Consider the following 22,571-nt stretch of genomic DNA (forward strand, 5'->3'; position numbering starts at 1 on the left):
GTGCGCCGGGGAGGGGGGCATCGCTTCTCGGCCTTTTGGCTAAGATCAAGTGTAGTATCTGTTCTTATCAGTTTAATATCTGATACGTCCTCGATGAGAGGACTTTATATTAAACGGATTTTTGGGCGCGGGAGTTGGACCCGGAGCTTGCTCCCTCCGCTCCGCGCATCGTCCCGGTATTGCAGTGCCTCCGGGAACGGTGCACCTCCTGCGGGAGGAGCTGGTGCTGGTGAAAGAGAGAGCTGAGGCGTGGGGGTGTCTGGGGTGGGCGGCAGCGGGGGCTGAGCCGGGGCGGTTGCGTCTCGGGGCTGGGGGCGGCGGTGGTGCCGGGGCCGGGGGCGGGGACTTTGGGGCGGTGCCGCGGTGTCGGGGCGGCGGTAGGTGCCGGCGGCGGGAGAGGGAGCCGGTGCGGGCGGGGAGCGGGGCCGGGGCGGCGGCGGCGGGACTCGGTCGGGGCGGGGGGTCGGCCACGAGGAGTCCGGGCGGGCTCGGGGGCGGGGCGTATGCAAAGGAGGTGCGGGGAGGCCGGTCAGGAGGGGCCCGATGGAGGGCAGGGGGCGGGGCTATGCAGATAAGGGCGGGATGTGCCAATGGGCGCGGGGAGCGGGTCAGGCGTGGGGCGGGGCTGATGCAAATCGAGAGGAAGGGAGGGAGGGAGGGAGGGAAGAGGAAGGGCGGTGCGAGCGCGTAAAGGGGCGTGTTCATGCAAACGAGGTGCCGCGGGGGCCTTCGGGAGGCGTCGGCGGGCCCGGAACGGCGCCGCTCGGGGGTCCCGCGGCGGGGCGGGCCGGGTCGGGCGGCTGCGAGGACTCCGGGGGAGCCGGGAGAGGCGGGTCGGGTCGGGGGGGTGGTCGGGGCGGCGGGGTCCGTGGGTTGTGCGGTGGCGGGCGTCGGGGAGGGCGGGGGTGCGCCGGGGAGGGGGCATCGCTTCTCGGCCTTTTGGCTAAGATCAAGTGTAGTATCTGTTCTTATCAGTTTAATATCTGATACGTCCTCGATGAGAGGACTTTATATTAAACGGATTTTTGGGCGCGGGAGTTGGACCCGGAGCTTGCTCCCTCCGCTCCGCGCATCGTCCCGGTATTGCAGTGCCTCCGGGAACGGTGCACCTCCTGCGGGAGGAGCTGGTGCTGGTGAAAGAGAGAGCTGAGGCGCGGGGGTGTCTGGGGTGGGCGGCAGCGGGGCTGTGCCGGGGCGGTTGTGTCTCGGGGCAGCGGCGGGCGGTGGTGCCGGGGCCGGGTGCGGGGCTGGGGGCGGTGCCGCGGTGTCGGGGCGGCGGTAGGTGCCGGCGGCGGGAGAGGGAGCCGGTGCGGGCGGGGAGCGGGGCCGGGGCGGCGGCGGCGGGACTCGGTCGGGGCGGGGGGTCGGCCACGAGGAGTCCGGGCGGGCTCGGGGGCGGGGCGTATGCAAAGGAGGTGCGGGGAGGCCGGTCGGGACGGGCCCGATGGAGGGCAGGGGGCGGGGCTATGCAGATGAGGTGAGGAGAGGCCGGTCGGGACGGGCCCGGTGGCCGGCGGGGGCGGGGCTATGCAGATGAGGTGAGGAGAGGCCGGTCGGGACAGGCCCGGTGGAGGGCGGGGGCGGGGCTATGCAGATGAGGTGCGAGACGTGCCAATGCGCGCGGGGAGCGGGTCAGGCGTGGGGCGGGGCTGATGCAAATCGAGAGGGAGGGAGGGAGGGAGGGAAGAGGAAGGGCGGTGCGAGCGCGAAAAGGGGCGTGTTCATGCAAACGAGGTGCCGCGGGGGCCTTCGGGAGGTGTCGGCGGGCCCGGAACGGCGCCGCTCGCGGGTCCCGCGGCGGGGCGGGCCGGGTCGGGCGGCTGCGAGGACTCCGGGGGAGCCGGGAGAGGAGGGTCGGGTCGGGGAGGTGCGACGGGGCGGCGGGGTCCGTGGGTTGTGCGGTGGCGGGCGTCGGGGAGGGCGGGGGTGCGCCGGGGAGGGGGCATCGCTTCTCGGCCTTTTGGCTAAGATCAAGTGTAGTATCTGTTCTTATCAGTTTAATATCTGATACGTCCTCGATGAGAGGACTTTATATTAAACGGATTTTTGGGCGCGGGAGTTGGACCCGGAGCTTGCTCCCTCCGCTCCGCGCATCGTCCCGGTATTGCAGTGCCTCCGGGAACGGTGCACCTCCTGCGGGAGGAGCTGGTGCTGGTGAAAGAGAGAGCTGAGGCGTGGGGGTGTCTGGGGTGGGCGGCAGCGGGGGCTGTGCCGGGGCGGTTGCGTCTCGGGGCAGCGGCGGGCGGTGGTGCCGGGGCCGGGTGCGGGGCTGGGGGCGGTGCCGCGGTGTCGGGGCGGCGGTAGGTGCCGGCGGCGGGAGAGGGAGCCGGTGCGGGCGGGGAGCGGGGCCGGGTCTCGGCGGCGGGACTCGGTCGGGGCGGGGGGTCGGCCACGAGGAGTCCGGGCGGGCTCGGGGGCGGGGCGTATGCAAAGGAGGTGCGGGGAGGCCGGTCAGGAGGGGCCCGATGGAGGGCAGGGGGCGGGGCTATGCAGATAAGGGCGGGATGTGCCAATGGGCGCGGGGAGCGGGTCAGGCGTGGGGCGGGGCTGATGCAAATCGAGAGGAAGGGAGGGAGGGAGGGAGGGAAGAGGAAGGGCGGTGCGAGCGCGTAAAGGGGCGTGTTCATGCAAACGAGGTGCCGCGGGGGCCTTCGGGAGGCGTCGGCGGGCCCGGAACGGCGCCGCTCGGGGGTCCCGCGGCGGGGCGGGCCGGGTCGGGCGGCTGCGAGGACTCCGGGGGAGCCGGGAGAGGCGGGTCGGGTCGGGGGGGTGGTCGGGGCGGCGGGGTCCGTGGGTTGTGCGGTGGCGGGCGTCGGGGAGGGCGGGGGTGCGCCGGGGAGGGGGCATCGCTTCTCGGCCTTTTGGCTAAGATCAAGTGTAGTATCTGTTCTTATCAGTTTAATATCTGATACGTCCTCGATGAGAGGACTTTATATTAAACGGATTTTTGGGCGCGGGAGTTGGACCCGGAGCTTGCTCCCTCCGCTCCGCGCATCGTCCCGGTATTGCAGTGCCTCCGGGAACGGTGCACCTCCTGCGGGAGGAGCTGGTGCTGGTGAAAGAGAGAGCTGAGGCGCGGGGGTGTCTGGGGTGGGCGGCAGCGGGGCTGTGCCGGGGCGGTTGTGTCTCGGGGCAGCGGCGGGCGGTGGTGCCGGGGCCGGGTGCGGGGCTGGGGGCGGTGCCGCGGTGTCGGGGCGGCGGTAGGTGCCGGCGGCGGGAGAGGGAGCCGGTGCGGGCGGGGAGCGGGGCCGGGGCGGCGGCGGCGGGACTCGGTCGGGGCGGGGGGTCGGCCACGAGGAGTCCGGGCGGGCTCGGGGGCGGGGCGTATGCAAAGGAGGTGCGGGGAGGCCGGTCGGGACGGGCCCGATGGAGGGCAGGGGGCGGGGCTATGCAGATGAGGTGAGGAGAGGCCGGTCGGGACGGGCCCGGTGGCCGGCGGGGGCGGGGCTATGCAGATGAGGTGAGGAGAGGCCGGTCGGGACAGGCCCGGTGGAGGGCGGGGGCGGGGCTATGCAGATGAGGTGCGAGACGTGCCAATGCGCGCGGGGAGCGGGTCAGGCGTGGGGCGGGGCTGATGCAAATCGAGAGGGAGGGAGGGAGGGAGGGAAGAGGAAGGGCGGTGCGAGCGCGAAAAGGGGCGTGTTCATGCAAACGAGGTGCCGCGGGGGCCTTCGGGAGGTGTCGGCGGGCCCGGAACGGCGCCGCTCGCGGGTCCCGCGGCGGGGCGGGCCGGGTCGGGCGGCTGCGAGGACTCCGGGGGAGCCGGGAGAGGAGGGTCGGGTCGGGGAGGTGCGACGGGGCGGCGGGGTCCGTGGGTTGTGCGGTGGCGGGCGTCGGGGAGGGCGGGGGTGCGCCGGGGAGGGGGCATCGCTTCTCGGCCTTTTGGCTAAGATCAAGTGTAGTATCTGTTCTTATCAGTTTAATATCTGATACGTCCTCGATGAGAGGACTTTATATTAAACGGATTTTTGGGCGCGGGAGTTGGACCCGGAGCTTGCTCCCTCCGCTCCGCGCATCGTCCCGGTATTGCAGTGCCTCCGGGAACGGTGCACCTCCTGCGGGAGGAGCTGGTGCTGGTGAAAGAGAGAGCTGAGGCGTGGGGGTGTCTGGGGTGGGCGGCAGCGGGGGCTGTGCCGGGGCGGTTGCGTCTCGGGGCAGCGGCGGGCGGTGGTGCCGGGGCCGGGGGCGGGGCTTTGGGGTGGGACTCCGCTCGCCCCGCCCCTCGTGGAGGGGGCGTGGTCCCGAGCGGCGGCCAATCGGGCGGCGGCGGGGGCGGCCCGCACGTGACCCGTTCAAAAGCGGCCCCTTTGTCCGCGCCCCGGTGCTGCCGCCGCTGCCATCATGTCCCGCCGCGCCGGCCCCGAGCGCGGCCGCCTGGGCGAGCGGCTGCGGGCCGGGCTGGCCGGGCTGCGGGAGCTGGAGCTGCTGCGGGCGGCGCAGCGCGGGGCGGTGCGCGGCGCTCTCGGCCAGCGGGTGAGGCGCCGCCGGGCTCCGGGACGGCCGGTACCGGGAGGACCGGGAGCCGCCGCCGCTGCTGACGGTCTGTGTTTCCCCGCAGGACTCACCTCTGGATCTGCCCCCGGGGAAGCTGCCCCGGAGCCGGTCTGAGGACTTGCTGGGGGAACCGGTGGAGCCGGAGCTGCTGCTCCCTGGGGGGACGGAGACCGTCACCGTGGAGACCGTCACCGTGGAGAGCATCACCTCCAGGACCACCGTCACCATGGAGACCGTCACCCCCGGGACCACCGCCCCGGGGGGTGTCCCTGCAGAGCCGGACTCCCGGCCCAGCTCAGGTAGGCCCGGCTCGGCCCGGGGCTCCCCGGCGCCCGCCCGGCGCTGGCGGCCCCGCATTCACCCTCCGCTTCCCCCCCGACAGGTTTCTACGAGCTGGGCTCGCTGTCGGACTCGTGCCCCTCGGTGCGCAGCGAGGGCCCGGGCTCGCCCTCGCGCCCGCGCTCGGCCGACGAAGCCGCCGTGCGCCTCCTCCGGCTGCGGCGCCCGGCGGCCGACGGCCCCGCCGCCCGGCGCCCCGTCTCCACCGGTGAGCGGCGGCGGCGGGAGGGCGGCGTTCCCTCTCGGCGACCCCCGGCGTCCCCGCCTGACCCGCGCTCTCTCCTCCCCGCAGGGGACCTGCAGAGCCCGGCCAGCCTGGCCGACGCGCGGAGCCCGCCCTACGAGCGCGACCTGGTGTCCCGCAGCACCAGCGAGATCTACCGCTACCCCAGCCCGCTGCACGCCGTGGCCCTGCAGAGCCCCCTCTTCGTCAGCCCGCCTCGCTGCCAGGGTCGCGCCGAGCCGGCGGCCGCCCCCGCCGCTCCCCGGCGCGTCCCGGCCCTCTCGGAGGAGCGCTGCCGGGCCCAGCTGGACCGCTACATCGCCGCGCTGGTGCTGCGTTACAAGTGCCGCGTGGCCGGCGGCCGCCCGGAGCCCGGGCGGCTTTCGGGTCAGCAGAAGAGCAGGTCGCTCTCCTCCGTCTGCGGCTCCCTGCCGGGCGCGGGGCCCCTGGCCGGCTGGAAGATCCGCAGGCGCATCTCGACCTGCTCCCATCTTCGCTCCTTAGAGTATCCCGAGGGTGCGCGTGACCCCGCCGGTCTGGAGCTCCCGGGCGGACGCAGCTCCGCCGCCTCCTCCGTGGGCTCCATCCCGTCCGGGGAGGATGTGGCAGCGTCCCTCCCGGAGCCGCTCTCGCTGCCCGCCCTGCCGCCGCCTGCCCGGGAGCAGCCGGAGGGGCCTGTCGCAGCGCCGGGGCTCGAGGCTCCCCCCCGGAAAGGGGTCGGCGCCGACCGCGAGAGGCTCTACCGCGGGAAGCACGCTTCCCGGGAGCTGGTGAAGGCATCGGAGGGCGCGGAGAACAGCTGGCTCAGTCCCCGGGGGCTCTTCCGCCGGATCACCCTCCGCCGCCAACCCGCCGCCCGGGGCACCCGCTGCAGCTCGGAGATGAACGTCTGCGCGGCGGCACCAGGCCCGGAGGTGCCCGGGCGCCACAAATGGGCCTCGGTGCTGGAGATCTCCGGCCGGTCGACGCGGCGGGAGGACGCCGAGCCCGGCCCTGCCCTGCTCAGCCGTCACCTGGCCTTCTCCACGGACTCCTGCTTCCCCGGCGAGACGGAGGCCGGGCACCGGCCCGTCGGCCGCACCCTGCCGCCGCGCTGCGCGGTCCCGCTGGGTCCCGGCACCTCCCGGATGCGCCGGGCTCGCTCCTTCAAGGAGCTGAAGCGGATGGTGAGCCGACCCTTCCGGCCCTCGGCGCTCCGAGGCGGCACGAAATGACGCTGCCCCTCGGGCTCCGCTCGCGGGCCGCTGCCCCGTCCGAGCATTAAAGGCGGCGACGGGAGGCTCCGGCTCTGTTTATTTGGAGGAACCCTGAGGTCGCGCGTTGAGCGGGGAGGGCCGATTCCGCTGTCCCGGTTCGCGGCAAAGCGGAGCCGGGCTGGCGGCCGCGGGAGGAGCCCGACGCCAGGGTGAGGGCCCGGCCGGAGCTCGCTTTGGCCTCTGCCCGGGGCTAGGCTGACGCGCGAGGCTGGAGGAGGGGACGGTTTGCACGCGTGAAACCTGTCGGCAGCCGAGGGGAAGGGACGGGGAAGAGCAAACAGCTCTGCTGTCCGTCGGCTGCTTTCCGGGGAGCTGTTTGTTTAAGGAGGAGGAGGAGGCCAGCAGGGTGCTGATGGGGCCGAAGGACGTTTGCTGACACGTCCGGCAGCTGCTGGGGCGGCGAAGGGGGGAAAAGGGGCCTCTGCGCCGAGCCCGCGGCGCCAGGGCATCGGGGCGGGCGCCGACGGGACGGTGGCGGGGCAACAGGCGGTGGGGATGCCGGGCATAGCTGGGATGCTTAGTCACCATGGGAACGGGCTCTCCGGTCACCCTGGAAACGCGGGCCGAAGCCGGGTGGGATGCGCAGCTGCGTCCTGGGGCCGGCCGGGCTGGTGAGCAGAGCTGGACCCGCGCGCGGCAGCGTCGTCGTCGTCGTCATCCCGGCTGCCTCTACCCGAACATGCCCGCGTAGAGCTGCTTCTCCTGCTGGTGGTAAGTGCTCAGCTGCGACTCCGCCAGCTCCAGGTAGCGCTTCACGTTGGCATCTGCGCGGGGTTGGGGGGGGGGAGAGTGAGCCGGGGGCGAGGGGACGACGGCGGCGCCGGGAACCCCCCTCTCCCCGCCGAGCCGGCTGCCGCCCCGCGTCTCACCTCGCGGCTGCAGGCGGGCGGCCTGGGCCAGGTGCCGCCGCGCCTGGTCGTAGTCGCGCAGGTGGAAGGCGGCCACGCCGGCGCGGTACAGGGCTTTGGCGTTGCGGGGCTGCCGCTCCAGCACCTTCAGGCTGTACTCCTTCACCCGCTCGTAGTTCACCGGCTCCATGCGCAGCAGGCAGGCTGCGGGGCGGCGGCGTCAGCGGCCGAGCTGCCGCGTCCCGGTTCCCCCTCCCCAACCCAGCCGCCTGCTTTCCTTCTCGCCTCCCAACCCTTCCCGGCTCGTCTCACCGGCCAGGTTGTTGTAGCAGTCGGTCTGGATGCGGTGCAGCGCGGCTTCCTGCTGGGGCGTCGCGCGGGGCCGGGGCCGGGCGCCCAGGGCCGCCTGCAGCGGGGGCGGCAGCCGGGGGTCCAGCCCGCGCAGCTGCAGCAGCGCCCGGTGGTAGCGCCCCGCCGCCTCCCGCGGCCGCCCCGCCTGGTAGCAGCCGTTGCCCTCCTCCTTGTAGCGCTGGGCCTGCTCCAGCCGCTGCTCCAGAGGCTCCGGCTGCGGACGGGAGGGTAGTGAGACCGGGAGCATCCCTGGAGCGGGGCGGTGGTGGGGACGCCGGCACCCTGCAGGCGTGCAGCCCTCCCCTCCCGCCCCGGCTGGTACCTGCGCCGCCGCTGCCATGGGGCAGCCGGGCCGCCGCCGCTCAGCAGCCGCCGGGTTTCATGCCGCTTCCTGCGCAGCCTGACCTGGAAATGCAGGCGGGGACCAAGCACCATGTGACCGGGAGCCGGGGCTGCCGCCACCGCGGGCCGTTCGTTCGCTCACACCCCCCCCCGGGGTTTGGGGGAGGCCCCCGAGGCCGGGGGGGGCGGCCGGTGCGTCCCCGAGCCCCAAGGGTTTCCTCGGAGCTCGGGCGGACGCAGCGGCAGCGCGGGTCGCTGGCCCGGCCGCGATTTCGTATTGCCGCCTGCCTCCCTTCCCCCCCCACCCCCCCCCCAGGTTTGTCCCCTTCTGGCCTTCGCGTCCTGTTTTGCGGAAAGGTGCCCAAAGCCGGCAGCGGCAGATGTTTCATAATCTGCTTTTACATTAGGGCTCGTTCTGCCCTCTGAGAGCCCGACTTTAAAACCTGTGGCAGAAGGTTTGACGTTAGTCCTAATGTCCTTTAGTAATTGTTTTTGTTCCCCCCTCCCCAATTCAATGCGCTAGAGCACAGTAGGTGTTACAGTTACTACTACTAACAATAAAGTCCTTAAGAGCTTTAAATTTGCTGATTAAAAAATAAAGTAGTTGGCTGCTTATATCAAGAGAGTTGATTTGTTTTTGGTTTTGTTCCCCCCCCCCCTTTATTTCTCGGATTTGTAGCGTTCTGAGTTGTACCCCCTAGGAAAAGGATGTTTCACAGCTGACGCTGCCATCCCTGCTCTGAGTGAAGTAAAGACGGTATCTCCCGCTTTTCGGCGTCCCTCAGGTTTCTGCAAGGCACAAAACATCGGTGAACGCTGCAGGATGGTGGCCTCCAACTTAAAGGCCAGGAAAACCCTTTTCCATCATGCAGCAACATCGTAAATTAAACGTCCCTATCAGTGCTTATATTTTTATTCTTAAAGAAAATATCCAAGTATGGAAGAGGGGCAAATTCTGTAGATAACTAAAAAGTACGTGGGATAGGTGACCGTTTTTCTGGTATGAATGTCATTTTAACAGTAAGAGGCTGCTGCCACCTGCGAGCCCGTGACAAGGTGCTGCCGAGTGGATCTGGCACGCCGGAGCTGTCCCACTTGCGCAGGATCGGGGCCGCCGCACGCGGTCCCGCCGGCTGCAGGCTCAGGGCCGCGAGCGCTGCCAACACCCGTTTTGTGCTCGGTCTGTGTTTCTTGCAACCTGCTCGTGCCACTGGCTGCTGGGGGCGGAAGCCAAATCGTGGGAGGCAGAGAGGTGGCTGTGGCACCGCAAAATAAAAGCAGCCAAAAACAACAACAGCAAAAAATAATAATAATAAAGGCAGGGTTAATCTGCTTTGGTGTTGCTGCCCTTGATTTGAAAGTCTGTGGAAGGTAAATTACGTGGTTCCTGCGGAGATGAGCAGCTCGTTTGCCATCTGCACCGGTGCTTTGCCCAGCTCCCGGGAGCGAGGGGTCTCTTCCCCAGAGACACCAGGCCGAAAGACACTTCCCCTTCCCGCCTCGCGCGGTGCCCTCATACTTGGCTTGTATTTTCCTCCGTTCCTTTCCTTCGCTTGCTCCTGGCTTTTCTTCACTCCGTGTAATCTCGCTTCTCGGAGTTCATCAACCTCACAGGCTTCCACCTTACAAATAAAAATTAAAATAGGGGCCTCTTTTCTCCTGCTCTACCCCCAATATAACACTGGTTTAAAAAGCAGGAGAGCGATGTGGGCTCGGTGCATGCCATCCCGCACCTCCAAGGGGCCGCGGGGAAGAGCTGGCGGAGCGACCGGCGAGCAGGAGGGAAGAGCTGGCAGCCGGAGCCTGGAAAATTTAAAGTTACTTATCTTATCAGAGCGAGGGCAAGAGGAAAACTGATTGCATGGCACTAGTACCTTCCAAGGGAGAAAATGCTACATTAAACGGGGCTGTATAACCTCGTGGAAGAAAAGCTAAAGTGAGGCTTAGCGGCTGAAAAACTGATAACTGCATTCAAAAGGTGTTTTACAAGGGAGGTGAATAGCCGCTACCATAAGCGGTGGTGCTGCATGTTGTGGATTCACGCTGAGACCTGGCATCTTTCCGCCGGATTTTGGCCAGGAACGGCCAAAGGGAAGCACCTTGCTGTGTCCAGCCAAGCAGCAGCTTGCCGGAGCTGCCGGCCATCTGGACCTGCTTTTCTCCACGTCTGTCTGCCGGGCTCTGCTGTCACTCGGTTCTCGAGCAATAATTTTCGTTATTAGCGTGGCTCGTCATTTCCGGCGGAGCCATGCGGCTCATTTGTTTCACTTGGGGTAAGAAATCAGTAAATCAGAGTTGCTTAAACGCTTTGGGTCACCTTAGTTGAAACAGGAAGAGAAACGGATGCAAAAATCACGTTGCCGTTGACCGTCTGAAATACCATCCCAGGGTCTTTCTCCGGAGGTTGGGGAGACGGGATCGGCATCTTGTGTCGCTCTTGGAGCCAGAAGAAAAGACCAACCGCGTCCCTGGGTGACAATAACGACAAATATTTCACATTATTTCCAGGCCGGACATCACCGGATCTTCTTTTCGGGGCATTAAGCTATGTGTCCACAAAACTTTTTAAGTCCGTACAGCTGGGACTAAAAGGAGTTTGTTGTCTCCCCCACAAGGAAATGGTGCTGGTCGGACTTACGTTGGCTTGAAACCAAGCTAATAAAATGCCTGAGTTTGCCCTGCGTGGCTTTAATAGACGCACATCCCTTGGTAGCCACATCTAAAGCTCAAAGTAGTAAGAGCCCTACTTATAAATAAGACAGTTTCCACAGTTTTAGTCAATTTTTCCAGAGTTTTCGTCAATTCCAAGTGAAATGGCCATTTTTATGTAAACTGGTGTGCATCGCTGACGGGGTTTGAGCACCATTCGTGCAGGGCTCCCGCCATCACCCCGGGGGGGGGGTCAGTTCGTTCCCTGCCCTCCAACGCCCCGACCGAGCCCGGCTACCGAGGGCTCCCGCCCCTGCCCGGGACGGCGGAGCCGCGGCGGACTCGGCTCTTCACGGGCCTTTCCCGCCTCAGCGGCTGAGACAAAATGGCCGCCGCCACCCCTTGGGCGGGAAGCGAGTGGGAAAGGAGCGCGGCCTGCTTCACGCACCGCCCACCCAATAAGAAAGCAGCTTTCCCCGTCGCTAGGCAGAATAGAGCCGGCCGTGCCCTCGACGCCTTGCGATAGGGCAGAACGCGGCCAATGGGAAAATTGGCGCAGCGAGCCCGGCCGGGCGGGGGCGGGGGCCCACCAGCCGTTGCGCACGAAGGTGGCGCTGACGGCGTTCGTGCGCTGGAGGCGGGGGGGGGGGAGGCGCGCACCACGCATGCGCTTAGGGAGGGGCTACGTAACGGGCGGCGGGGGGGACGAGTGCGCCTGCGCGCTGCCGCTCCGCGCAGGCGCCGACGCGAGCCAGGGCCGAGCATGCGCAGTGGCGGGAGGAGGCCGAGGCGGGGGAGGGGGGGGAAAAAAGCGGGAGGCGAGAAATAAAAACCTATAAAAACACGGTGCGCCGGCGGCGGGCGCAAATCTCCCTTTTCTCCTCGTTTATTTCCGCCGCGGCCCTCCCTGCCGCCCGTTAACCGCTTTCAAGAGGTAGCGGCGCCCAGGCAGGTGGGGCGGCGGGAGGGGGAGGGGGGGGAAGCGCCCAGCGGCCGTTGGCGCGCGTGCGCAGCAGCAGCAGCGGGGCGCAGGCGCAGTGCGGCGGGCGGCGCGGGGTGGGGGGGCGCAGCGCGCAGGCGCGGGGCGGGGGCGTCGCGAGGCGGCGGCGGCGGCGCAGGCGCAGTGGCGGCGGCGGCGGCGCGGGAGGGCAGGCAGAGGCAGGCGGGCAGGGCCCACGGCGCTCGGCTCGCCGCGCTCCCGGCTCCGCGCTCCGGCCCGTGCCGCAGGCGCCGCCCCTTCCTTCCCGCCCTCTTTTCCCTCTCCCCCCTCCCTCCCCCGCCCTTTCCCCTCCCCAAAACCACCGCCGCCGCCGCCGCACAACCCCTTCCTCCCTCCCTACCCGCCCCGCAGCCGCTCAGGCCTCGGCGCCGCCGCCTCACGCGCGCCCTCGCTTCCGCTTCCCCTCCCCTTCCCCCCCCCCGCCCCCCTCCCGCCCCGCCGTCGCCATGGACGTGAAGCGGCTGAAGGTGACCGAGCTGCGGGCCGAACTGGGCCGCCGCGGCCTCGATTCTCGCGGCCTCAAGGTGGAGCTGGCGCAAAGGCTCCAGGAGGCCTTAGACGCCGAAATGTTGGCGGCCGGGCCGGAGGAAGGCGGCGCGGCCGGGCCTGGGGCCTGCGCCGGTGAAGCGGGCCCGGCCGGCGGCCCTACCGCGCACCACCATCACCCCGGCGGCGGCGACGACGAAGAAGAGGAGGAGGAGGAGGAGGAAGAAGAAGAGGAGGAGGAAGAGGAGGAGGAGGAGGAAGAAGAGGACGAGGAAGCGCTGCTGGCTGACGAGGAGGAGGCGGCGGGAGCGGCGACGGCAGCGGCCCCCGACGAGGCGGAGGCGGCCCAGTCCGGCCCCCCAGAGGAGGAGGAAGAGGAGGAGGAGGAGGAGGCAGCAACAGTAACAGCGGCGGCGGCTGCTGAGGCGACGGAGCAGCCGCAGCCCCAGGAGCAGCCCGAGCCGGAGCCCGAGCCCGAGCCGGAGCCCGAAGGCCCCGAGGGCAGCGGCGTGAACGGCGCCGAGAGGCCGCAGGAGGAAGGGCCCAGCGGCGACGAGGCCGTGGCCGCCGAGGCCAAGGAGGAAGGCGCGCAGGCCGGTGAGCACCGCGGGTGGGAGCGGGGTGGGCTCCCGGGCCTGGACCCTCTTTTTTGTCCCGCTTCATCCAATTCCTGCTTTCCCCCCCGCCAAGGCTGCGCCTCTGTCTCTAGCCTGCTGCGTGTCCAGGGCCTTTATCTCATCCGTCGCGCCTTTCCCCCTTGCTTTCCACTGCGCACGGAGGACCTCTTGCATGACCACCGCACTAAGCCTGACTTCCACGCGCTCTGTTGCGTCCTGGCCCCTTGCGCCTCGCACCTCCTCGCGTGCTGTGGTTGTAATCTCTTCCTCCAGGCCTTCACGAGGATCCTCACTCGCGCTAAGTCCCTTGCGTTGCCTGCGTAAGCCTCCCCCCCGTCCCCTACACACACCTAGGTCTGCACGCATCTCTCGGGCTAGTCTAGATGCCCTGAATGTTTTGGAGGCCTGGCTTGTTTCTAGTCTGCGAGTTCCCCGTGCGTGGTCAGGATCTGCTTTGTTCTGCTCGCGTATCCATATGCGTTCTGGGTCCAACTAGTTTTACCTTTACGTCTTGTATACGGGCGCCCGCTAAGGCAACTTTGCCCCACGTAACTCGCGTCCGCACCTGGCGTGTCGGGGTTGTTTCCAGCCTGACTTTCCCCCCCAATGGACATCTCCCCGAGCACCGAGTGAGTCCAGACCCCTTTGCCCTCCCAACGCTGACGCAGGCTGGTTTGGGGGGGCGGTCGGTGAGAATCTGTTACAAGTGCCGTGGCCCCAGGTGGTTCCCAAGGCTTTGTGGCTTTGTTCTTTATCCTGTTGTTTAGAAACTCTAAAATAGAGATCAGCGTTACTTTGGAAACCCTTCTAGGTGCCAGTGCAGTTCCCTCCTCTGAGTGAGTCTCTAGTTTCAGTGAGTCAGAATGAAAATAGGAAACGGTTCGTCTTACGTGATGCCCGAGTTGAGAAGTATTACGAGGGAAAACGCTCATAAGCTGTTCTTGGATATCTGCGGCAAACAGGTCGTTGCTGTTTGGAAAAGAAGTCTCTTCTGACAGTAAGCGGTAAAAAGTTCAGCATGAAGTTTGCTGGATACACTTATTTACAAAAAATGAATTTAGTGTAGCTGCTTCCCTCTATTTTGGTCGTTAGGAAGTCATGAAATGTCAAATGCAAATAGTAAATGAAAGTACTTGCTTAGAAAGCGTGACATAATCCGTCTTCTTTTTACGAGTGTTTTGTTTTTATGGCTTACTCAAAAAAACAAACGCCCTCTCTAAAAGATGGCTAGTGTTGTTTCGAGAGGGGATTTTTGCTTGTTTGTTTTTTTTTTTTTGGTTGTTGTTTTAGGGGCTCTGGGGTTTTTGTTGTTTTTGTTTTTACAAAACATGCACGTGTGGCTGCAGAGCTGACTTGCAGGCATGATTTCTTTTGCTGCTACGTGCCCATTGATTTCACTGAGGCTAAAGCGAAAGTACTTGTTAGAATACCACTAGCTCCAGGACTAAAAGTTTCCTGCTTCCGGGCCTTGGAGAAGAAGGAAAATGTAGAACTTAAACATACAATTGAGAAGTTAGATGATTATATTCTTTTGTATTCATTGAGTAATGCAAAAATGGAGAAATTTTCCTTTTCTCTGCTGGCTGAGGACTTGCAAGAGCAGCATGGAATATTGCTGGTGAGCACCTAATTAGTTCTTTGCCCTGCTAGTGGTTTTGGCTTCACTGTTATTATTTAACTAGTGGACGTTGAACCCGAGTTCTGTCGTGTTTGGTGAGAATCTAAATGTAAAATTATGCTCTTTGAAGACTATTAACGGTTTCTAGTATGTGTCCGCGTTATTGATTGGAGATACTGGAACAGCTGTTACCTTTGAGGCTAACGAGCTTTAAAATAAAGTTTGCAGAGGGTTTCAGGTTCATCTGCTCCTGGATACCTCTGGCAGCGTTAGTTTATATAGCATTACATTCTGCTTTTGAAATGTGGAGTTCTTCCAAGTTGTGGTGTGGGAGATCCTCGTGAACAAAAGGGAAAATGATTGTAGAGAGGAGAACGGCAAAGACAACTCAACTGAAATGTCACCTGCGCGCAAGGAAGAGCCTGAAAACGCAGGCGTCCGTGTTACAAGCTCTTGGCTACGCCGATCTGAGCGTTATCGGTCACTTAAGTTGAAGACCTTCCTTCAACCACTTTTTAAAGTGGAATAATTGATCTTTACAGAAGCTGCAAGGCCCTGGTGCTTTGTGGGTGTGTTTCACTCCAAGAAGGGGGTATGTGAGGCAGGTGGAAGTTGCAGGACTTTGATGTTGAATTCTGTAGATCTCGCCACTTTCAGTCAGTAAAAGATGCTGATGCTTTTTTGCCTCTCTCAGCGGATGAAGATGACAAGTCAAAACCAGCAGGCTCCGACGGAGAGCGGAGAGGAGTTAAGAGACAACGCGATGAAAAAGATGAGCATGGACGTGCTTATTATGAGTTCCGAGAGGAGGCTTACAACAGTCGGTGAGTAGAAGGCAAATCCTTTGCCCTTTTCTCTTTGGAAGTCCAGGTTCTGTTCCAGACAATAATCAGTTCATTTGATCTGGCGGCTTGGTTAAATCAACCTGCCAGAAATGCTGGGATGTAACAGAGGTGGATTTGCTGTTTGAAGGCAGCAGGTCTTTTTTTTTTTTTTTTTTACAGTCTGCGGCTGACTGTATTCTCAGTGCTCTCAGTTCTGCATGCACTGTCTCACTTTTTCTGTTTTTCCTTCGCCTAATTGTACAGGTCCAAGTCTCCCCCACCGCCAGAAGAAGAACCGAGAGAAGGAGAAGATGATGAAACTGTTGTCATCCTGGACACATGTATGTATGCGGAACTTAGACCTGAATTTACTCGTGTCAAGTTGGGGTGTATTTATAAATGGTGTAACTTGGAGGAAACAGTTGTCACAGTGGCTGAGAGCATACAGTTTTGCTGTTGCTACAAGCCACCAGAGGACTGAGTTTACGTGGAACTGTTCTGCTGCTCTGTGTTACGTTGCTAGCGTTCTTTGGGGTAACCCAAGGCGTGCTTTGGGGCGGATGGACAAACGTAGCGTCTGTAGAACAACATTGTGTTGTCCTCAAAGCCAGCCAATAACTGTAACAGAGAACAATGTTAACTGATTAGGAGAGTTCAAAAAATGGACTAGTTGGCTTCCCTCTGGAGGTATGTAGGTTGTGATCAGTGTCGCGTGGGTAGGATGCCCTTTCAGTAGGTTGGATGACAGTGGTTTAGTCTAAACTGATCTCTTCTTTGACAGATACTTCTGACCTCCACTTTAAAGCCAGCAAAGATCGCTATGGGGGACAGCCTCTCTTCTTTGAGAAATTCCCTTCCCTTTGGTCTGGAGCAAGGAGCACTCATGGAGTGACCAAGGGGAAAGTCTGCTTCGAGGCGAAGGTGGGGTGACTGCCTGTGGCAGATGCTGGTCACCAGGATAGAAGTTCTCTTGTATCTCTGGCTCCTGATGGGGTTGTGGTGTGTTTGAACCTACTGCAGATGGGGAAACAATAATACTTGGTTTTCGCAGCATGGAGATGAGGGAAAAGTGGAACTACAGAGTTGGAAAAAAAGACTCCTAGAAACAACCAGTTTGCTCGCAGTCAAGGGTGGCATTGGATCTGCTTCTGTGGAAGTCAGGAGCCAGAATTAATGTGGCCTAAGCGGCCTGGTTTGTGTTGCCCTTTGAAGGGGGCATATGCGAGAAGAACAAATTCTAGGTGTAAAGTATTGGGGTTATTGATACAGGTTCTCCCTGTATCTTGGAGCGGGTCACAGGAGTCCTGCCCTAAACTTAGGGGGCAAATGATGTGCGACTGCCCCTTCTGGCACTTTGTGAGAATACGTGACTGCTGTACTTGCAGTTTGGATGCTTGTCATCTGTCCGTGGTCTGTCCTCTGTACTAAAGCCTTCACCCAGCTGACTTCCTATGGAACAGGTTTAGAAAGCTGCATTAATTAGTGTCTGATAGTAACAGCTTAACTGTGTCCTTTAGGCTGTCTCCTGACTTTTTCCCCTCTGCAGCCAGTCAACGGACCTTTTCTGATCTCCGCAGGTGACACAGTATCTCCCCGTAAAGGAAGGCAGTACGGAGGTCCCCCTCTTTCGCGTTGGATGGTCTGTGGATTTCTCTCACTCACAGCTAGGTAACGGAGCTCTCTTTCTTGTCACGTCGCTTGTGAGCTCAGATACGTCACAAAGCTGCGAAGCACGGGTCTGCAAACAGCTCTGTACTGCTCTAGTAGCGTGTGGAGACCTGTGTCTTAACACCTGCTGTCCTCTCATAGGGGAGGATGAGTTTTCTTATGGCTACGATGGACGAGGGCTGAAGGCCGAAAATGGGCAGTTTGAGGAGTTTGGCCAACCCTTTGGGGAGAATGATGTGATTGGCTGCTTTGCTGTAAGTGCCGTAGATGCAAACCGGGGTGGATATCTAGGGGAGAGGGAAAGGAAAGGAAACGTAACAAGGAAATAGCTGATGGAAAACCCCGCTGGAGAGAGGGTGTGGGAGGAGACTGCGAGGGCTCTGCAGCAACAAATGCCTATGTTCTTTGCCATGTAGAACTTCGAGAATGAAGAGATGGTGGAGCTGTCCTTCTCCAAGAATGGGGAGGATATGGGGGTGGCCTTTCAGATCAGCAAGGAATCCCTTGCTGACAGAGCCCTCCTGCCTCACGTGCTGTGCAAAAACTGCGTGGTCGAGCTGAACTTCGGTCAGAAGGAAGAGCCCTTCTTCCCCGTTCCTGAGGATTACGTGTTCATTCATGCTGTCCCAGTCGAGGACCGAGTGCGCACCCCGCTTCCCCCCAAAACCACAGAGGAGTGCGAGGTAAGACGCTTCTTTCTGCCCTGCTGCCTGGCAGGACTAGGCTGCAGAACCTGCTGAGGGGCTCTGCAAGTGAGTTGAGCTGCGGTGCCAGGCATCTGCCGAGGAGCGTGCCCGACCTGCCGGCCTGTGGCTGCGCTCCGCGGTCTCACGGGCTGGCTGCTGTGCTCTGTGCGGCTGCCCTGCCTCTCTTGTCTCACCTCTGGCTGCTATTTTCCCTAAGGTGCTGCTGATGGTTGGGCTGCCAGGGTCGGGGAAGACCCAGTGGGCACAAAAACACACCGAGGAGAACCGAGAGAAGCGATACAACATCTTGGGGACAGAGACTGTCCTACACCAGATGAGAGTAAGCGCTCGCTGCCTCCGGGGACACTCCAGACTGGGGCAGCCTGGCTGGGCATCGCGAAGGCAGTGGCTGCCTAACCGAGCTCTGTTTGGAAGTGCAGCTGGCTGCCCGATGCTGTAGCAAAGGCACTGGGCTGGGGTCTTTGGCTCTGAGGGCCGAAAGAGGGGGATTTTCCTCTGCTTTCAAAGTTGTCAGGGACCTCACATTGCTGGGAGGTTTCACCCTCCAAGCTGGGAAGGGAGAAGGCAGGAGGCAAAGCAGCAGTTCTGCAGGAAGGCTGTTCAGAGCAGGAACAGCACTGGACAGATCTTCCTAGGGGCTCTGGAGCTAGCGAAGGGTGAGCGTGCGGTATTTTTTTGGTTTGAAGCATCTCTCGCCGATTCATCTCTGCTTTTCTTTGTGGCAGACGAAAGGCCCGGAGGAGGAAGAGATGGATGCCAAGAGCAGAGACCTGTTAATCCAGCAAGCTGCTCAGTGCCTTAGCAAGCTGGTTCAGATTGCTCCCAGAGCCAAAAGAAACTTCATTCTTGACCAGGTATTCTCACAGCCCCCAGGAACTGTGTGACCAGCCCTGCTGAAGGCCAGCCACAGGCATGGTTTTTGTGCAGGGGGGCACGGAGAGGCAGCCCCTGCCTGGGTCCGTCACCAGGCCTGGTGTTGCTAAAACCCGTTTCTTTCCCTCCGTCAGTGTAACGTGTACAACTCTGGGCAGCGACGGAAGCTGCTTGCCTTCAAGGGTTTCTCCCGCAAGGTGGTTGTGATTGTTCCCAACGAAGAAGACTGGAAGAAGAGGCTGGAGCTGAGGAAAGAGGCTGAAGGGGAAGACGTCCCTGAGTCAGTGATGCTGGAAATGAAAGGTGAGCTTGCTGGCACCTCTGGAAAGCGGCCTGCCTGCGAACCTGGCTGGCTCTGCCCTCGGGCTCAGTAGCAGTGAAAGCGATCGGGCATGGGCACAGGCTTTGTGTGGGAAACGGAGAAGAGCAGCTGTTGCATCAAGGATTTTCTCTTTCCATTTCACTGCAGCTAACTACTCTCTGCCAGAGAAGAACGACTACTTAGACGAAGTCATCTATGGAGAGCTCACAAAGGAGGAGGCCCAGCCTCTGGTCACCAAATACAAGGAGGAGGCCAGAAAACTGCTCCCTCCTTCTGAGAAACGGGCAAACCGTCGCAATAACCGCAACAAGCGTAACCGCCAGAACCGCAACCGCGGCCAGGGCTATGGTGAGGCTCTGTGGCACCAGGGAGGGCAGCCGTCTGGTTTGGGGTTACTGTGGCTGCTTTTGGCACAGTCCCGTATTGGGATCTTCCTCCTTGCTGGCACTGGAGAGGAGGACTGAGTCTCTGGGTGTGGGCTCTGTGCCACCAGCTGGCAGCACTCTCCCTCCTCCCACTCCAGTTTTCCCTTTCTCTCGGGCCCTTACGTCCTCCGTGGCTTGTGTGTGGGTTAGTCTTTTCAGCCGCTGCCACCCGATGCGAACGCTTGTCTCTGTTCTGTGTGTCTCGCTGCTTGGAGATGGCTTTGCCCGCTGCATTCGTTGGATTCAAACCCTGGCCCAGTGTCCCTTCCCTTTCATGCTTAAGGATCACCCTGCGTTTTTTTTGTTCTCCGTTAGTAATTCTCCCTGTGACAAGCCGACTTAACGTTGTTTTTACCTCCTTTAGGTCTGTACCCACACGAAGTAGCGTCTGGTTGTAGCATCGGTTGTGCTCACCACCTCTTTTCCATATGGAGCTGTTCCATTAACATGTTCCTTCTCTTTGTACTGGCTGGTGCTCCCATGCTGTGCTCCTCCTTTTCAGGCACTGCTCCCTCCTTTCCCTAGAGAGCCGTTGAAATAAACTACTTGCTGCTGGGGTTCCCTGCATCTTGTCGCTTCGCAGGCAGGATGCAGCCTCGGTCTGTTTGCGCAGAAGAGTCTGCTCATCTGATCTCTGCCCTTGCTGCTCGCTCGCCAGCGTCTGCCGCTGGGGGATTGCAGGGTTACCAGGCTGCTCAGAGCTGTGCCAGCGCTGGCTGGCGTTTGTGCTGGGCAACGCTCTGACACTTGGCCTGTTTTCTTTTCCAGTTGGTGGGCAGCGCCGAGGTTACGACAATCGAGTCTATGGACAGCAGCAGTACTGGGGACAGCCTGGAAACCGAGGAGTGAGTGCAAACCCCTCCTGGTTTTTTATGCCAGGCGCGCTGATCCCTTGGTTAACTTCACGCTAAACCAGTGGGCGGGCTGAGAAGGGGAATCTGGGTCCGTAAATGCCAGTGAACCCTGCTCTACAGGGAAGAGCCGGCTCTTGGGATGCCTGGCTCATGTCAGATCTGGTTCTTAGGTCAGTGTGGGAGGGACTTTGGCACTCAAAGCAAAGCGTTGCGCAGTGCAGTGTCCCCTCTGGATCTGCCTGCCCTGGGCCTGGCTCTTACGTAGCGTACGTTCTCTGCGCTCCTGTCTTTGCAGGGTTACCGCAACTTCTATGACCGATACAGAGGGGACTACGACAGATTCTATGGACGTGACTATGAGTACAACAGATACCGAGATTACTACAGGCAGTACAACCGGGAGGTAACGACTCTCAAGTGCAGCCTTTTGCCCACTTCGTCGGCGTGCCTTGCCACCGCCTTGTGCCTTGGGCGTAGCTTCCCGGGGATCGTGTCAGCAGGGAGCCTGGCTGCTTGCCGCACTCCCGCTCGCGGCTGCTAGCGAGAGGGCCAGGGCAGGACTCCTGGCTCGAGGACGCTGGGGAGAGAGGTGGTGGGGACGCGGCGCTAGGAGCGCATGCTGTTTTGTTCGCTCCTTCCAACGGAGCGCCCTTGTTAATCGCTACCCGCTTCTCTCTCCTTCCAGTGGCAGAACTACTACCAAGACAGAGACCGATACTACAGGAACTACTATGGATACCAAGGGTACCGGTGAAATCCCAGCCGTCTGCACCCTTCAGCCAAGCAGCTGAATCTTGTGGAGGTGTCTGCCACTTCCCAAAACACAACCAATGGAAACAGGGCTGTTGGGGGGAGAGCAGCGGCGGGGGGAGGGGGGAGGAAAAAAAGAAACTGTAAATTTTTTTTTAAAGTTTGTTGAAAAGAATATTGTCTTATTCTATAAAACATTTCAAACCTAGTTAGATATTTGTAATCAAAATGTTTGCGCAGAGAGAGCAGCACTTAGCGCTGCGTGTCCTGTACCCTGTGATTGGGCAGGAGAACTACGTACCCTTTAACAACATCCTAGAGCAGCTGGACTGGCAGCCGGACAGGGAGGAGCAGGGTTTGCAAGACGCGCTCAATGATGGGAACTGAACATGTAAGAACCGGGAGGTGCAGACGAGCGAGGATGGAGGGGCCGGCGTCCTGGGGCGGGGTGGGGGGGGGGGGGCTGCGCTGGGGTGGGCAGGCGATATTAACTGTTGACTCTAATCCTTCACTTGCAACATCTAATTTCCTTCCAGGTAATCCTTTGCCGATCCGTCTTTGGGGTGAGGGGTGGCGTGCGCGTGTGTGTGCATGTGTGTTTTTGGGGGGGGGGCGGCTCCGATCAGACTTGGGTGGAGAAGAGATTGTTTCCGCCTCAGCAGAATCCAAGGATTGGATGTCCCTGTGTTTGGCTTGTCCTGGAGAGGTTGCAGGATGTAACGTGCTGGGCCAGAAGCTGCAGTTTAAGCCGCACAGCTTGCTTCACCCTCCCACTCGCTATTAAATTTCCCTGAAAGCTTGTAAGTGGAACTGGGACCTCGTCTTTTTGTTGTTTGTTTCTTTTTTTGGCAGAAGGAAGCGCAGGAATTTGGTTTGCCAGTCCCTAAATTCTCGTTCTTCCCTGGCCGAAGCTGACCGCCGCGTTGGTGAGACAGTGGGTCCCTCCAAGGCCGGCTGGCTAGGCCAGGTGCTGAATCATCTCTGTATAGTTGTCTGTCCTCTTTAGTGGAAGAGAAGGAACATTTCTCAGGGTTTCTGCAGGATCTTTTCTTCATTAGAGCGTCATGTGTATATAGGCGACCCATGCAGTGTGTAACCTTCACCTGTGAGGAGACAGTGCTGAGAATAGCGACAATTTTATACCGTACGAAGTGGGCACGCTTCTTCTCCACGTGCCCCGGGGTTTTGATAAACTGCTAGAGCGTGTATATAGGAAACACAGGAAGGCGACTGAGTGTGGTAGCGAACCGGCCTGAAGCGGGTGAGTGTGTGTGTGCATCGTGCCCTCCCCTTCGCTGCGGGGTGGAGGGAGGAATCCAGTGTTGAGTTTCTGACGCTGTCTGATCCCGGGGCGGAGGGGACGTAACGTGGGGATCCGAAGGAGACTATGAGCCTGCGGCTTCAGCTGCTCCGGCGCCAACCCTTTGCTAGAAAGCCGTCGCGGGGCTCTGCGGGCGGGAGGGCGGCCGCTTCGCAGGGCGTCCACGTGCACCAGCCTGGCTGTGACCGGGAGGGAGAATCCTTAGCGTTGGTCTCTTTGGCTTTGGTTTGCTTTTTTTTTTCCCCCCCCTCCCGCTCCCCACGGAGCGCAGACCGTTTCCCAGGGAGCAGCGTGACCCCGTGGGAAGCGGAAGGGTATCGTTCCCGGGGTTTGCCTGGGGGAACCGGTCCCACTCCCTTGGGGCCCGGAGCCACCCCACCCTCTCCCCCCCCCCCACTCCTTGTGCGATTCACTGTTTGAAATTCAAACACTTTTTTAATTTTTGCTTTTAAATTGGGTCTCTTCTTTCTTTCTCTTTTTTTTTTTGCTTGCTTGCTTTCTTTTTTTAATCTTGGAGGCCGCCCTGTCTCCAGTGCCCCGATGCCCCCAGCTCCGGCCGGGCGCCCCCCCTCCCCGCCGCGCCGGGGCTCGCCTGCCTCCGGCC

At 61.7% G+C, this 22,571-nt stretch overlaps 3 protein-coding genes, 1 long non-coding RNA gene and 5 other non-coding genes across 9 annotated transcripts; 7 read left to right on the forward strand and 2 right to left on the reverse strand.

Moving 5' to 3' along the window:
- Positions 1–19: 19 nt before the first annotated feature.
- LOC138063785 (U2 spliceosomal RNA) lies at positions 20–210 on the forward strand. The gene has a single exon (XR_011137153.1). It is a non-coding gene; the product is annotated as a U2 spliceosomal RNA (small nuclear RNA).
- Positions 211–923: 713 nt separating this feature from the next.
- LOC138063786 (U2 spliceosomal RNA) lies at positions 924–1,114 on the forward strand. Its single transcript, XR_011137154.1, has one exon. It is a non-coding gene; the product is annotated as a U2 spliceosomal RNA (small nuclear RNA).
- An 830-nt stretch (positions 1,115–1,944) lies between these two features.
- Positions 1,945–2,135, forward strand: LOC138063787 (U2 spliceosomal RNA). The gene has a single exon (XR_011137155.1). It is a non-coding gene; the product is annotated as a U2 spliceosomal RNA (small nuclear RNA).
- A 710-nt stretch (positions 2,136–2,845) lies between these two features.
- On the forward strand, positions 2,846–3,036 carry LOC138063788 (U2 spliceosomal RNA). Its single transcript, XR_011137156.1, has one exon. It is a non-coding gene; the product is annotated as a U2 spliceosomal RNA (small nuclear RNA).
- Positions 3,037–3,866: 830 nt separating this feature from the next.
- On the forward strand, positions 3,867–4,057 carry LOC138063789 (U2 spliceosomal RNA). The gene has a single exon (XR_011137157.1). It is a non-coding gene; the product is annotated as a U2 spliceosomal RNA (small nuclear RNA).
- A 250-nt stretch (positions 4,058–4,307) lies between these two features.
- LOC138063765 (dapper homolog 2-like) lies at positions 4,308–9,185 on the forward strand. The gene is made up of 5 exons (XM_068923762.1): positions 4,308–4,473; positions 4,559–4,793; positions 4,877–5,041; positions 5,126–7,023; positions 8,533–9,185. Exons 1-4 carry the CDS (start codon positions 4,342–4,344, stop codon positions 6,268–6,270), a joined length of 1,677 nt encoding a protein of 558 aa, XP_068779863.1. The 5' UTR covers positions 4,308–4,341; the 3' UTR covers positions 6,271–7,023; positions 8,533–9,185.
- Positions 6,332–7,977, reverse strand: TTC9C (tetratricopeptide repeat domain 9C). The gene is made up of 4 exons (XM_068923788.1): positions 7,834–7,977; positions 7,473–7,725; positions 7,182–7,364; positions 6,332–7,076 (listed from the first exon to the last, which is right to left on the reverse strand). Exons 1-4 carry the CDS (start codon positions 7,849–7,851, stop codon positions 6,982–6,984), a joined length of 549 nt encoding a protein of 182 aa, XP_068779889.1. The 5' UTR covers positions 7,852–7,977; the 3' UTR covers positions 6,332–6,981.
- On the reverse strand, positions 8,751–11,887 carry LOC138063777 (uncharacterized). The gene is made up of 4 exons (XR_011137150.1): positions 11,843–11,887; positions 10,171–10,321; positions 9,587–9,656; positions 8,751–9,475 (listed from the first exon to the last, which is right to left on the reverse strand). It is a non-coding gene; the product is annotated as an uncharacterized lncRNA (long non-coding RNA).
- HNRNPUL2 (heterogeneous nuclear ribonucleoprotein U like 2) lies at positions 11,643–21,446 on the forward strand. The gene is made up of 14 exons (XM_009689539.2): positions 11,643–12,585; positions 14,918–15,047; positions 15,312–15,388; positions 15,829–15,968; positions 16,625–16,715; positions 16,857–16,969; positions 17,132–17,398; positions 17,619–17,741; positions 18,148–18,276; positions 18,430–18,598; positions 18,765–18,965; positions 19,811–19,887; positions 20,192–20,299; positions 20,582–21,446. Exons 1-14 carry the CDS (start codon positions 11,949–11,951, stop codon positions 20,648–20,650), a joined length of 2,331 nt encoding a protein of 776 aa, XP_009687834.2. The 5' UTR covers positions 11,643–11,948; the 3' UTR covers positions 20,651–21,446.
- Positions 21,447–22,571: the final 1,125 nt, after the last annotated feature.

The sequence above is a fragment of the Struthio camelus genome, chromosome 35 (assembly GCF_040807025.1).
Source record: "Struthio camelus isolate bStrCam1 chromosome 35, bStrCam1.hap1, whole genome shotgun sequence".
Lineage (NCBI taxonomy): Eukaryota > Metazoa > Chordata > Aves > Struthioniformes > Struthionidae > Struthio > Struthio camelus.